Source organism: Sphaeramia orbicularis, chromosome 12 (assembly GCF_902148855.1).
Source record: "Sphaeramia orbicularis chromosome 12, fSphaOr1.1, whole genome shotgun sequence".
NCBI lineage: Eukaryota > Metazoa > Chordata > Actinopteri > Kurtiformes > Apogonidae > Sphaeramia > Sphaeramia orbicularis.
Genome location: NC_043968.1, coordinates 78,733,914 through 78,747,680, shown reverse-complemented (window position 1 = coordinate 78,747,680; position 13,767 = coordinate 78,733,914). Strand labels below are relative to the sequence as shown.

The 13,767-nt window shown below is 39.2% G+C and overlaps 1 protein-coding gene across 1 annotated transcript in view; it reads left to right on the top strand.

The window, feature by feature from the left end:
• LOC115429141 (sushi domain-containing protein 2) overlaps positions 1 to 13,767 on the top strand; it is a 30,928-nt gene that overhangs the window by 12,724 nt on the left and 4,437 nt on the right. The window contains exons 8-12 of the mRNA XM_030148389.1: positions 3,905 to 4,173; positions 5,695 to 5,829; positions 7,365 to 7,520; positions 10,275 to 10,523; positions 11,801 to 11,984. Of these exons, the coding sequence (XP_030004249.1) occupies positions 3,905 to 4,173; positions 5,695 to 5,829; positions 7,365 to 7,520; positions 10,275 to 10,523; positions 11,801 to 11,984 (993 nt within the window). The remainder of the gene's footprint in view (positions 1 to 3,904; positions 4,174 to 5,694; positions 5,830 to 7,364; positions 7,521 to 10,274; positions 10,524 to 11,800; positions 11,985 to 13,767) is intronic.

The following is a 13,767-nucleotide window of genomic DNA, read 5'->3' as shown; positions in this document are numbered from 1 at the left end:
TTTAACATTGAAAATCCCATTCACGACACATTTTTCATTATAACTCAACAAATATTGATTGGAATTTAATATAATTTGACATACACATGACTGGTACCAAGCTTCAACTTTTTCTGCTGTATGGAACAACCTGGAAACTGTTTAATTTAAAAAGAAATAGTCGTTCCACACATGCACACCGTTCGGGGTGCTCGGCAGAGGTTTGTGTTCTCTGAAGACTTGTTTGGGTTAAGGTTCTGCTGTTTTGTCTTTTATGTAACATTTCAAACCTAACAGTCAACATGGCTCTGTTTCATAGTTTGTCTGTTTATATTTGTTTACAATTCATGACGGAAAACCAAACAATTCTCAATGTTTTCATTTCATCATTAGCATTATGGGATATGTGATTTCATTAATTACACTGTAAATGTTCCAAAGTGTGAAATTAAGATGAAAGACAGATAAAACTTCTTAGTTGGTTTTTCCCACATGAGTAAAAGACTGTGGTGGAGGTGGTTCTTATAGAACTGTTTATTATCTATAACTTCATCCAGTTCAAGGCCTTTATCCTCCAGCAGTAGAGCTGAACCCTTTCATGCATAAATCAATATTTTTTTTGGTGTTTTTATTCCTCCTAAGGCATGAAAAAAACACTGCGAGTGAATTCTTATATGAACCGATTTTTCATGGAATTGCAAAAATATCCACTCAGCTGGACACCATGCGTTTAATTTTTGAAGCAAAGAAACATGTATTTACTGATATACTGTGTGAAAACTATGAAAAAAATCTTTTAAAATGCTGCTAATCTGATGTTTTGTCACATTTTAATATACTCGAATATTAGTTATTACTCACTTTATGGAGATAATATGCAAAAAAAAACAAAACCTTTTTTGTAAAAAAACAAACAAACAAACTGTTAATTACAGTCTCATAACAATTACAAGGAATTGATTTACACTCAAACATGTTCCTGCAGATCAAGTTTATCAACAACAGCAAAGTTACAGCAATGGTATGAATTGCAGTGTATGGGATGATGCGTTTAAGCGTCCACTGTGTTGGCTGATGTGGAACTAAAACAATAAAATCCATGAATATACAAGAGAACAGCTTTGAATAAACGTCCACTGTGGTGACCAGTATGCACGAAAGGGTTAAAGCATGGTATACGCTTTAAAGCAGTGTTGGTCAAACTATGGGGTGGGCCCTCTGGGGGGGGGGGGGGGGGTGAAGTCTTCCCAGGGGGGTCATGGGATCAGTCCTGGGTGTTTGTTTATTCTTCAGGTTAGATCATGTATCAGGTGGAACTAATGTTTGATGGTTGGAGTACCCTGGACTCATTTTATGGACGTCCACCAAACCAATCTACTTCCATGGTGATCTGTCACTAGACTAGACACAGAGTTTAGGTTTGAACAATGGACAAGGACTGGACTGGAAAAGACACATGGACACACATGTTTGTGTTTTGGACCAGTTTGGACAGTTTGGACTTTAATGTTCTCAGATGTCCAATGGAAACAGACTCATGGACCCACTGATGGTGTTACGCCCCAGCCTAGGGGTTTACCAGGGCAAACATAATATTGCTCTGCTTTGTCCCCTCCCAGCTCCCAAGCACACACGTCAGTCAAAAACTAAAGTTCACAAGATTTATTTTTTTACAACTAAAGAAGGGTTAGGGGAGGGCGCGGCTAAAACAACAAACCACATATCTTCTTCACTGTTCAAAACTAAATTACCGAATCCAAAATAAATTCAAGAAATAAAATACAGAAAACTAACCTAAACTCCCTAACCAAAAACAGGAGAAAAGGTGAAAATAAAAGAGCCGACCTCCCCTACCAGAAAAAGGATCAAATTTACAAAAATACTATTTACAACTACATACAATCTCGAACAAACACACAAACACACCAAGACTGACAGTCACACACACAGGAACACACAGTTGGAAGCTGGCAGGAGGCAAGAAAGAGCGAACAGCTGGATCCAGGGCCATTTAAAGGGGCCGGGCAATCACGCTCCACCAATCAGCTTCCTGCAAAACAAACAGACACAAAAAGGGCACAGCACACCTACAGGCTGGGGGAGAATACACACACTAAACAGAAACATATATACATACATACACGTAAATAAACAAATTATGACCCAGGGTCATAACAATGGTGCTATGTTCTAACAGATAAAAGTTCATGATACTAATAATAATAATAACAACAACAACAACAACAACAATAATAATAATAATAATAATAATAATAATAATAATGATGGATTGGATTTATATAGTGCTTTTCTAGACACCCAAAGCGCTTTACTTTATTGACCCATTATTCATTCGCTCTCACATTCACACTCTGGTGGTGGTAAACTACATCTGTATCCACAGCTGCCCTGGGGCAGACTGACAGAAACGTGGCTGCCAATTTGCACCTACAGCCCCTCTGACCACCACCAAACATTCATACACCAGTGTGGGTGGCACTGGAGGCAGGGAGGGTGAAGTGTCTTGCCCAAGGACACAACGGACTGACTAGGACAGAGCAGGATTTGAACCGCCCACCCTTTGGTTATTGGACGACTCGCTCTACCACCTGAGCCACAGCCGCTGTGAGCACCCCCCCCCCGAGAAAAGTAGCAAGTCAGCTAGCGGACACCTAGCTAAGAGAAAATGTCAGTGGAACAGGTCGATGGAACTGTTGGACAATAAAACAAAACACTCCTCTCGCAGTTAAATCAACCAGTCGTCGACAGCTGACAGTCAGAACAGTTTCAGTTGTATTTTGTCTGATAAACACTAAGCTCCTCTAACAGCCACTGTTTGACCCAAAGCACTGACACTGACATGTGCACACAAACATGAACAGGTAATGATTGACATGGTTAACCTCCTAAGACCCAGGAATTGTCAGCAAAGTACAAGCTCTTTTGGTTTTTTATTAAATAAGTGCCTTTATTGGAAACATGATGATGCAACAGTTTTTTCAGATGCAGTTTTTAAAATTTTATGGAATGTCCTTTGTGGTGGAGAGTTTTCTTTTCTTTTTTTTTTTTTTTTTTTCTATAAAGTTGTGAAATGTGGACAGAAGACCTATAGCTGGGTCTGAGGAGGTTAAAAGGAAAAGAGGTGTGGTCAGACCTAAAACCTATTAATGTAAATCCATTTAACTTACATTTATTCACACATTCAACTATATCTACAGATGAGTTGACTATACTGAATATTTTCTAGTAATGTCATCAAACTTACATGTTTAAGTGCATTCTAATTAGTTTTTTTTTAAAGTATATTTGACTTCAGGGCTTACAGTGTATGGGTCACATGTTCATCTGTGGAACAAAAGTGTGTTTGTTGGTCTGAAAAAGTAACTTTATTGTCATAGTTGTAGATAACTGCATTTCCTATTTTTATTTGCATAAATATTGTCTCGGAGCAGTTTGGTTGAATTTATTTGTATTATTCAAGCAAAAACCTAAGTTATTTTTAATTTGAACAAAAATTATTCAAGGAAAAAACACAAAGTATTGATACAATATTGATGTTTCTGTCAATAAACGTTCTAATTGAACCACTGGTACAGTGGACTGGAGGTTTATGGTCCTCCAAAGGGGGTCCACAGAAAAAGACTGAGGACCACTGCTTTAATGGAACAGTCCCACTCACTGCTTGGTTTGGATTTTGGTAAATTCAAAAGTGAATGATATTCATTGTATCTTTATTGGTTTATAACACATATATATTTACTAGATTATCCTGTTTATCTTATCACTGTGCACATTACTGATTTATCTTGCATTCATTAATTACTGACTGTTTCCTTATCAGTAGAAACTGTTCATGACCCACTCATAACTCTATTAGTTTATCATCTTCATCATCCTCGTTGACCATCTGAACCTTCGTCCGCAGTCCGAAGTATGCAGCGGGGCAGCAGTGTTGCTATGACAGCACAGGCTCTCAGGTTCTGACGGCGGACTCTATTGGAGGCAGTACCCCAGACCGGGGCCATGACTGGGGCTCACCGCCGTACAAAAAGCCCCCCCGCATCCCTGGACAGTCTCACTGGGTGTATGATGTCCTCAGCTTTTACTACTGCTGCCTGTGGTCCGACAACTGCCACTACTACTTTAAGCATCGGCCGTCCAGCGACTGCAGACGCTACCAGGCCCCCAGCTCAGGTGAGGGAGTCCAAACTGAGGGTATGTACACCATGGACAGGCTGCAGGAACACCAAAGGGTCTAAGGCCTGATTCACCCCTTGGCCCCTCCCCCTTACCCCTCCCCCTTGGCCCTTGCACTTGGCACTACCCCTTGAATCGGACCAACAAGCTTGTTTGGTTTGAATCAGAGTTCTCATGTTTGTATTCACACCTAAATAAAGGTCCAGACTTTCCCAGGAGATGAACTCTGGTTTGTTCATTTGGTTTTAAATGAACCAAACACAGTAGGTGTGAATCGAGCTTTAAAATACCTCCACATATTCATTTCATTGCACTATTACTACTAGGGATGCACCGATACCACTTTTTTCCAGACCGAGTACGAGTACTTCCATTTGAGTACTTGCCGATACCAAGTACCGATACGAGTACTTAATAATCCCATTCCAGTTCTTAGTTCCTTTTGTAAATGTGCTTTATTGTCGTTGTCATTAGTCTGACTGGAACAAAGTGCTGCTACTGACATTTAATGTGTTGGAACGAGCGTTTGTCAATTAATCCACCAGGGGGCGCCGCTCTGAATTAACCATACTGGACAAATACCACGAAGAAGAGTAAAGTTTTTTGAGAAGAAGAAAGTCAGTAATAACAAACATGGAGACAACAGAGGTAACACTAATGTGATACTAATAATGTAGCGTTTTCACTGGTAAGGTTTGAAAGCTTAGCTTCAGCAGGTAGAGAAAAGAGAAAAGAGCCATAAGTTTCGTTTTCACTTCCTCTGGTGGTGGTCCACACCGCTCCGTACCCCCATAGTATTATAAGAAACCGGACCAGTCCTGGGTAGTTGTCCTAAATCTGTCAGTAGTTTTTCTCTAACTCACACAGTTGCTCTTTGAACAGATCCTCTACCTCCATGGTTCCCACTGGTATTCTCTGTCTGGGTACTCATCCGCCAGCACCTGGGAAACAGATGGAATGTACACAGAGGACGGACAGAACACTGCGTCCGTATCTGTCTGTGTCTTTAACATTACTTGCAGTCAGCGTTACTTTTATCACCGCCACTTATTTGGTTAAATCTCCACACTCTTCACACTCCCCACACATTATTCCACTGCTGCGTACCTGCTGCACTGAACTGTGAATGTCACATGGCCGTAAGTGGTATCGGTGCAGCTGTATTGGGTTACGAGTACAAGTACGAGTATGAGTACACACAATGAGTATCGGATGCCGATGCTGGTATCAGATCGGTGCATCCCTAATTACTACTCACTGCTCGTACAGTATTTGTCCTGCATATTATTTAGAACAGTTGAATGTGGAATACAGTCTGACAGGACATGACGTGGCTTTAATCACTGTTGATCTGTTTCCTGCTTTCATTGTTTCTTCTTCTGAAGGCACCAGTGTAGACCACCTCAGAACAACAGTCCTATGTTCTCTATTGTCTTAAAGCTCACTGCATTTTTTTTTTTTTTCTGTCCTGGGTGTTGTCTTCATTTTTTACACCTCTGATTCCTTTTCTTCTTCCAGCTGTGGTGTTTGGAGATCCTCACTTCATCACATTTGATGGCGTCAGCTTCTCCTTTAATGGTAAAGGAGAATACACCTTAGTGACATCAGCAGATAAACAGCTGATGATCCAAGGCAGAACAGAACCTGTGAATGGTGAGATACTGAAGGACACACCCCCCTAACAGCAGATCCATCAGATATTATCCACATGGATTTACTGAGTCACTAATTTAACCCAGAACGACCTGGTCATGCTTTTATGTCAGTTCCCAAAATAATTTTTCTTCCCATTTAGCTTTTAATAAGGGATTTGTCACTATTTATGATAATATTATCCTTTGTATTTAGCAATTTTTCATTGAAAAATCAGGTATTTTCTATATTTAATTCACTGATCATGTAGATGTTTTAATTAAAGCTCAGATTAAAGTTGATGGTTATTCTATCAGAAACAGATCAAACTGAATAAACAGTGTCTTTTTCAGTCCAGTCTGTCATTAACTGAACATAAACCCAGTGTGTCCATCCACTGTCATTGATCCAACTCCATGGGTTTTACTGGGGAATCAATGTTGTAGAAGATGACAGTGTTTCCACGGTAACTACAGAGCCTCTGAATGTCCAAATATGGTCACATCTGATGACCATGAAAAGATGAAGAACTGTATTTTACACTAATCACTGACATGGATTGATAGGATTAGTGGATCAAAAGGTATTAAACAGTTTAGATCAGTAGATGGTTTAGGTTAAAGGTGGACATTTGGGTCTTTAAGGGTTAAAGGTGGACATTTTGGTCTGTAAGGGTTAAAGGTGGACTTTTGGATCTTTAAGGGTTAAAGGAGGACGTTTGGGTCTTTAAGGGTTAAAGGTGGACGTTTGGGTCTTTAAGGGTTAAAGGTGGACATTTTGGTCTGTAAGGGTTAAAGGTGGACTTTTGGATCTTTAAGGGTTAAAGGTGGACATTTTGGTCTGTAAGGGTTAAAGGTGGACTTTTGGATCTTTAAGGGTTAAAGGAGGACGTTTGGGTCTTTAAGGGTTAAAGGTGGACGTTTGGGTCTTTAAGGGTTAAAGGTGGACTTTTGGATCTTTAAGGGTTAAAGGAGGACGTTTGGGTCTTTAAGGGTTAAAGGTGGACGTTTGGGTCTTTAAGGGTTGAAGGTGGATGTTTGGGTCTTTAAGGGTTAAAGGTGGACTTTTGGATCTTTAAGGGTTAAAGGTGGACGTTTGGGTCTTTAAGGGTTAAAGGTGGATGTTTGGGTCTGTAAGAGTTAAAGGTGGACTTTTGGATCTTTAAGGGTTAAAGGAGGACGTTTGGGTCTTTAAGGGTTAAAGGTGGATGTTTGGGTCTGTAAAGGTTAAAGGTGGACTTTTGGATCTTTAAGGGTTAAAGGTGGACGTTTGGGTCTTTAAGGGTTAAAGGTGGATGTTTGGGTCTTTAAGGATTAAAGGTGGACTTTTGGATCTTTAAGGGTTAAAGGAGGACGTTTGGGTCTTTAAGGGTTAAAGGTGGATGTGTGGGTCTTTAAGGGTTAAAGGTGGATGTTTGGGTCTTTAAGGATTAAAGGTGGACTTTTGGATCTTTAAGGGTTAAAGGAGGACGTTTGGGTCTTTAAGGGTTAAAGGTGGATGTGTGGGTCTTTAAGGGTTAACATAATATTTATTTTTATTTGTATTTTTCTTTTTAGAGGGAACAAAGGCCACTAAACTGTCAGCTGTAGCCATGCAGGAAGCATCATCTGATGTTATCGAGGTGCGTCTGGTCGGTGGAAACGACCACCTGGAGGTTCTGCAGAATCAAAAACGTCTGTCCTTCACTGAGCAGAGCTGGATGGACCTCAAAGGTCAGAGACCATCATTCCCCTCATGTCCTACCTGCTCTGTGATGTAGTTGAATATGTTAATGGGATCCAGTTCTTTGCTAATATTCATGCTGTGCAGGTCACTCTAGGGTTCTTCTGCTGTTATTATCGCTCTGGTCTGTATTTGGAACCTGAACTGAAGGAGTTGGACAGTCCTGCTCTAGAACATTTGACCAAAGGAACAGACAGTAGATTCTACTTCCACTTCTGGGTCCTGCGGTCGAATAGTATTAACCAGTGTAATCACAACTCACACTCAGCTCCTGGTGTGTGTAGGTGTGTGTGTGTGTGTGTGTAACCTGTGACCTTCAGACTTATTTCCTTTTGTGAATCTCAGAGCACATGTGCAGCCCTTCCCTCATATCTAGTTTTATTGTTTTATTGTAAGTTAATGGTTAGATCATTGGTTTGGGACAGCTGATCTCAGGTGGACAGTAGATGTATAACACACACACACACACACACACACACACACTGCTCTAATTTCTGAATTAAATGAACAATGTGCTCTAATGTTTGTATTTGGAATCATTTCTCCAACATGATATCATGAATTGCGTACAGATAACACGCCAACTAAAAGTGGCATGATATCTGTACGCATTATAAGCTTTCAGCCTGTGTATTTACAATACATAAAATAACACGGCATTAGTGTGATTAGCGGCTAGCGCGATTAGGGTTAGCTGTTAACGATTAGCGTGATTAGCGCTATAGCATTGACACGCCATGAAATGGTGTTAAATAATACGCAAAAGGATGAAAATGTGTACGTATAGCACGCCAAATGCAATAAACTGGTGTCATATACAACGCGATTTCATGAGCTCAGTCTAGTATCTCTGCACCTACAGCCTTAACCTCCTAAGACCCAGGAAATGTCCGCAAAGTACAAGCTATTTTTGTTTTTTTATTAAATAAGTGCCTATATTGGAAACATCATGATGCAACAGTTTTTTCAGATGCAGTTTTTAAAATTTTTATGGAATGTGGACAGTTTTCTTTTCTTTTTGTTTTTTGTATAAATTTGTGAAACTCTTGTCCACAAATATGGACAGAAAACCCACAGCTGGGTCTTAGGAGGTTAATAAGAAAAGTATGTTTGAGAAAACTGCCTGTTTCTAGTTTATTTCATTAATGTGAGATTACACTGAGTTCTAATGTTCAAGTTTTACCAAAATACTGTTCAACACTAGGTACAGCCTGCAACTAAGAAGTGTATACTGTGAGTCTGTTTACATCCGTACTAATACTCCCATCATCATCTGATTTCTGGTGTTTTTAGGTTATTATTGATAATGTAAACAGGATAATCTGATCGGCTTCATCCAATAATGACAGTTATCTGAAATCAGATTAACACACCCAGATTTGTCCCCAATACACTGATGTCTTCATGCATGTAAACAGGTTCATCTGATTTATTTAGTTTTTTCACATCTGTGCATGTGTAAAACAAACAAACAAAAAAATTATATAAATGGAAGTAACGCAGCGACAATGTGAGCCAAAGGAAAAAGGTAAACAAACATGGTACAAAGCAGTGAAAAGTCGACATAGACTGACTTATGTAGTGAAAAGGAAACACATTTATGCAACAACAAATGAAAACTGTCCACATCCTCCATCTGTTTGACAGGAGGACACACAGGAATGGAGACACATTCCACAAGTCGTCCTTTAGAATGTCCCAGACAAGACCAGGTGTTTAGAAAAGGACAGGAAGTGTACGTCTGATGTCATAACTAGGGGTGTAAGAAAATATCGCTTCCGCAATATATCTCGCGATACTCATTTCATGACACTGAATCTGTATTTTTAGGTATTTATTCAAATGCAGATATGGCGGAGGTTCATGTTTTTGTTTTTTTATTTTTTATTTTGCTCTTTTATTTCTATATTCACATGGGTGTTTTACTCTATTGTTTGTATAATAAAACAGTAGTATTATGATATTGCAGGTCATACATATAGTTTTTTTAAACTGATAACACTGTTTTGCTAAATAATGGTTCTTTCAATCATCCTAAAAGCACTTTTTACTGTCTGAGAGGCAGATGTTAGTTCGTTGCATTAAAATAATGTTCGGATGTTGGATGATTCAGAGACTGAACACTATACATTCTATTCACAACTAATAGAATATGAACATTTGAGCAGGATCTGAAACTGCAATATCTGTAAAACTTCTTTTTTTTTTTCTTTTTTTTTTCTTTCTGTGTGTTTTGTGATTGTAATTTTATTTTTATTTATCTGTAAAAAAAAATGTTAGTTTTTACAGAGGAAAGTTTTGGGATATAGTATTAAATTGTGTTCTGAACAAATAAAAATATGTTTAGTATTTGTGCATATTTATGGTATAATTCAATTTTTCCAGGAAATAATCTCTTAACATCCCTAAACAGTACTGTGATATATCGCGATATATTGTATCGTGGTCCTAGTATTATGATTTGTATCGTATTGCCAGTATTCTTGCCAATACACACCTCTAGTCATAACGTACGTATGTACTCTGAAAGAAAACAAATAACGGACTGAAACATGTAAACCAGGGTTTTTCTATTATCGCATTTTTGAAGTGACTGTGAACGCATCACATCTGGTTACAGTGATTATCAGATTAGTCTCATTTATGGGATGTTCATGTTCATTTAAACAGGCTCAGTATTTTACTAAAAAAAGCTGCTTCTCTCTAATGACTTTTTCAATTTATTCCGCCCACGTTTCTTTTAGGTGTGTTTGTCTTTTCTCCGTTGTCTTCAAATGTGACGGTGATGTTTCCCACTGGAGCTGGAGTGGAGGTGCGTCTACGGGAGGGGACCATGACGACCACTGTCCTCCTGCCTGAGGCCTTCAGAGACGCTACACGTGGGCTGTTGGGGAACCTGAATGGGAACCCTAAAGATGACCTCACCTTGAACAGCGGTCTACCTGTTCAGAACCAGAGCGACCCACAGGAAGTGTTCAACTTTGGCGCAAGCTGTAAGAAATAAACAAACTAGGGATGCACAGTAACTATCAGACCGATAATTATCAGTCTGATATTGAAAAAAAAAAGATGTCATTCAGATTATTCCGATAATTAAAGTTTTCACCGATAAAAACAGCCCATAATAATGAATCTAAATTGCCTTGGCAACCGCCATAAAAACCCAGAAGAAGAAGAAGAAGAAGAAGAAGAAGAAGAAGAGGTGTGGATCAGTCTAATGTTTGTCAGTCAAAGGGTTTTCAGTTCCTTATTCTGGTACAGCTGTAAGACCAAGAAGAAGATCCAGACCAAGAGGAAGATCCAGACCAAGAGGAAGATCCAGATCCAGACCCAGAGGAAGATCCAGATCCAGACCAAGAGGAAGATCCAGACCAAGAAGAAGATCCAGACCCAGAGGAAGATCCAGATCTAGACCAAGAGGAAGATCCAGACCAAGAGGAAGATCCAGATCCAGACCCAGAGGAAGATCCAGATCCAGACCAAGAGGCAGATCTAGACCAAGAGGAAGATCCAGATCCAGACCCAGAGGAAGATCCAGACCAAGAGGAAGATCCAGACCAAGAAGAAGATCCAGACCAAGAGGAAGATCCAGACCAAGAAGAAGATCCAGATCCAGACCCAGAGGAAGATCCAGACCCAAAGGAAGATCCAGACCCAGATCCAGATCCAGTGGTTGTTTTGTCTGTTTTGTTCTGACAGCAGCAGAAGAACAGGGACTTTCAAAAACACTGAGCGTCCAAACAGCTGATCATAGCTTAATGTCCAGAACAGTGATCAATCATCACCTAAGTAGGTGTGGACATCAATAGCCACGCCCACTTTCACAACCCCAGTTTAATGGCTGTTGTCCACGTTCAGCCTTGTCCTCTCCATAGGGACACATTACAGAGACAAAGCTGAACGGAGCTGAATGTGTGAAAACAGTGGTCGATCATCTCCAAATTCTGTCTTTGGACATAAATAGAACTGAAAACCCTTGGACTATTGTCCATATGAGGCAGACAGAGGCTTTAGGTTCTGGAGAAGCCTTTATTGGACTATTAACAAAGTTTAACACCAACTGGAAATAAGAAGAAAACTACTGGAACAAAGGGAACTATTAGGGTTTGGGATCAGTATTGGTTGCAAGAAGCAGGAAGTTATCGGTTATCAGTATCGGTTGTAAAAAATACTTATTGTGCATCCCTAAAACAAACACCTAAAACATGTCTCATTTATGCCACAGTAAAGTAAGAACTTCCTTCATTTGTTTTTTTGTTGTGTGTTCCAGGGGCCATATCCAATGAGTCTTCTTTGTTCACCTACGATTCTGACCTCCTTCTGGAAGAATATTTCTTTGCTCCCAAACATGACCCTGCTTTTATCCCAGTGTTTTCAGCACCTGATCATCCAGACGATCCACTTCACAGTCAGGCATCTGAAATCTGTGTTGGAGAGGGAGCACAGTTCTGTAGGTATGGAAAAAAACTTACATCTATACCACAATACCCAGAGGTCTGTGTGTGTGTGTGTGTGTGTGTGTGTGTGTGTGTGTATCTGCACAGTTCTGATAAATGTAGATGTTTTTTTCTGTCCAGTTTGGTTTCTACAGTTGAGGAATAGTTCCACCTCCACATCAAGGTTATTATCGTTAACAAAAAAATAAAGAAATGATGAAAACTGAGTTGAAAAAACATTTTCGTTAACTGAAATAAATAAAAACTATAATTAAAAGAAAAAAATGATAACTAACCGAAACTGTATTGTGTGCTTACAAAACTAACTAAAACCTATAAAAATTATTGATAAAATTCCCTTCGTTTTCATCTTTGTCAATGTTGGATTGATACGAAAGTGATTTATTTTGCTGTAGCAATTTTAGCTAGCGGCACCATACGACAATTCATGGTTTGTCACTTCTCGTCACTTGTCGTTTATAGTCGGTTTCTCGTCCCCACTCTACCTGGAAACATGGAAACTAAAGTTGGGAGAAAGCAGAGTCCTGTCTGGAATTTATGTGAATACGACGATGAAGAAGAGAAAAGATACGACAAAACGAAAATTAATAGTAAAACTAAACTAAAACTATGCATTTAGAGAAAAATGAAAACTAATAAAAACAAGAAAAGCACTCTGAGAGCGCAGACCTCTGCCAAGGCTGATCAGTGGGGCCCCCCTGTGGGCCTCCCCACCCCCGATCACCATCAAAATTTAAAAATTTCTTCCTTGTGCCAGTATCAACATTTCCTGAAAATTTCATGAAAATCCGTCCATAACTTTTTGAGTTATCTTGCTAATGAACAAACACGCACGCACACAAAGCAAAGCCATCACAATACCTCCTGGCGGAGGTAACTAGCAAACCTGCACTAAAAATGAATCACAACTAACTGAAATAGAGAAAAAAAAGTCAAAACTAAATAAAACTAAACTATAATGAAAAATCCAAAACTATTATAACCTTGCTCCACATTAAATATCTCGGGATGTTGATCAGACCAATATTTTGGCAGATATTAGTCATTTTGAATATAATAACCTTACTATCACGTTGCTATGGCCATGTCAGTTGACAGGAAGTGCAGTACTATGCTGCATGATGGGAAATGAAGTTAAAAACAGGAACGGCGCATTTACTAACTTCAGTCGCTAGATGTCAGTATATTTCTTTATTTCTTTATTTAAGGATCCCCATTAGTTTTTACCTAAGTACAGACTATTCTTCCTGGGGTCCATTCCCAATATTAAAGTTTACAAAGCACATGGACAGAAAAAAAGACATAGTTACATTCATTTAGCATTGTTTCATTATTGATTATAGATTTCTCATGATTTGTTTCAAGAACAATGTGATTAATTCTCAATATAAAAATATTACAATTTCTACATTTACAGAGCACATAGAAAAAGACAGTTACATTAATTTAGCATTGTTTCATCATTGATTATAGATTTCTTAAGATGTGTTTTAAAAATAACGTAGAAGAACAAGGCAGAGCTATCATAAAGTAATTCATAAAAAAGATCCAAACGCACTAGTGATAATAATAAAACTAGTGCATTGGCCTGTGGTTCCCTGTGTTCTAGATCCTGGACTTTATCATTGTCCGTACTGAGGGTGGGATGTGAAAAGGGGGGGGGGCGTGTTTTTAAAATCCACATCCCAACCTTGAGGGGCAGCATCCTGGTTCCTCTGCACCGATATTAGTGTATTCACACATGCTGTACCGTATTTGTCCAACAGTCACCGCCAAAGCC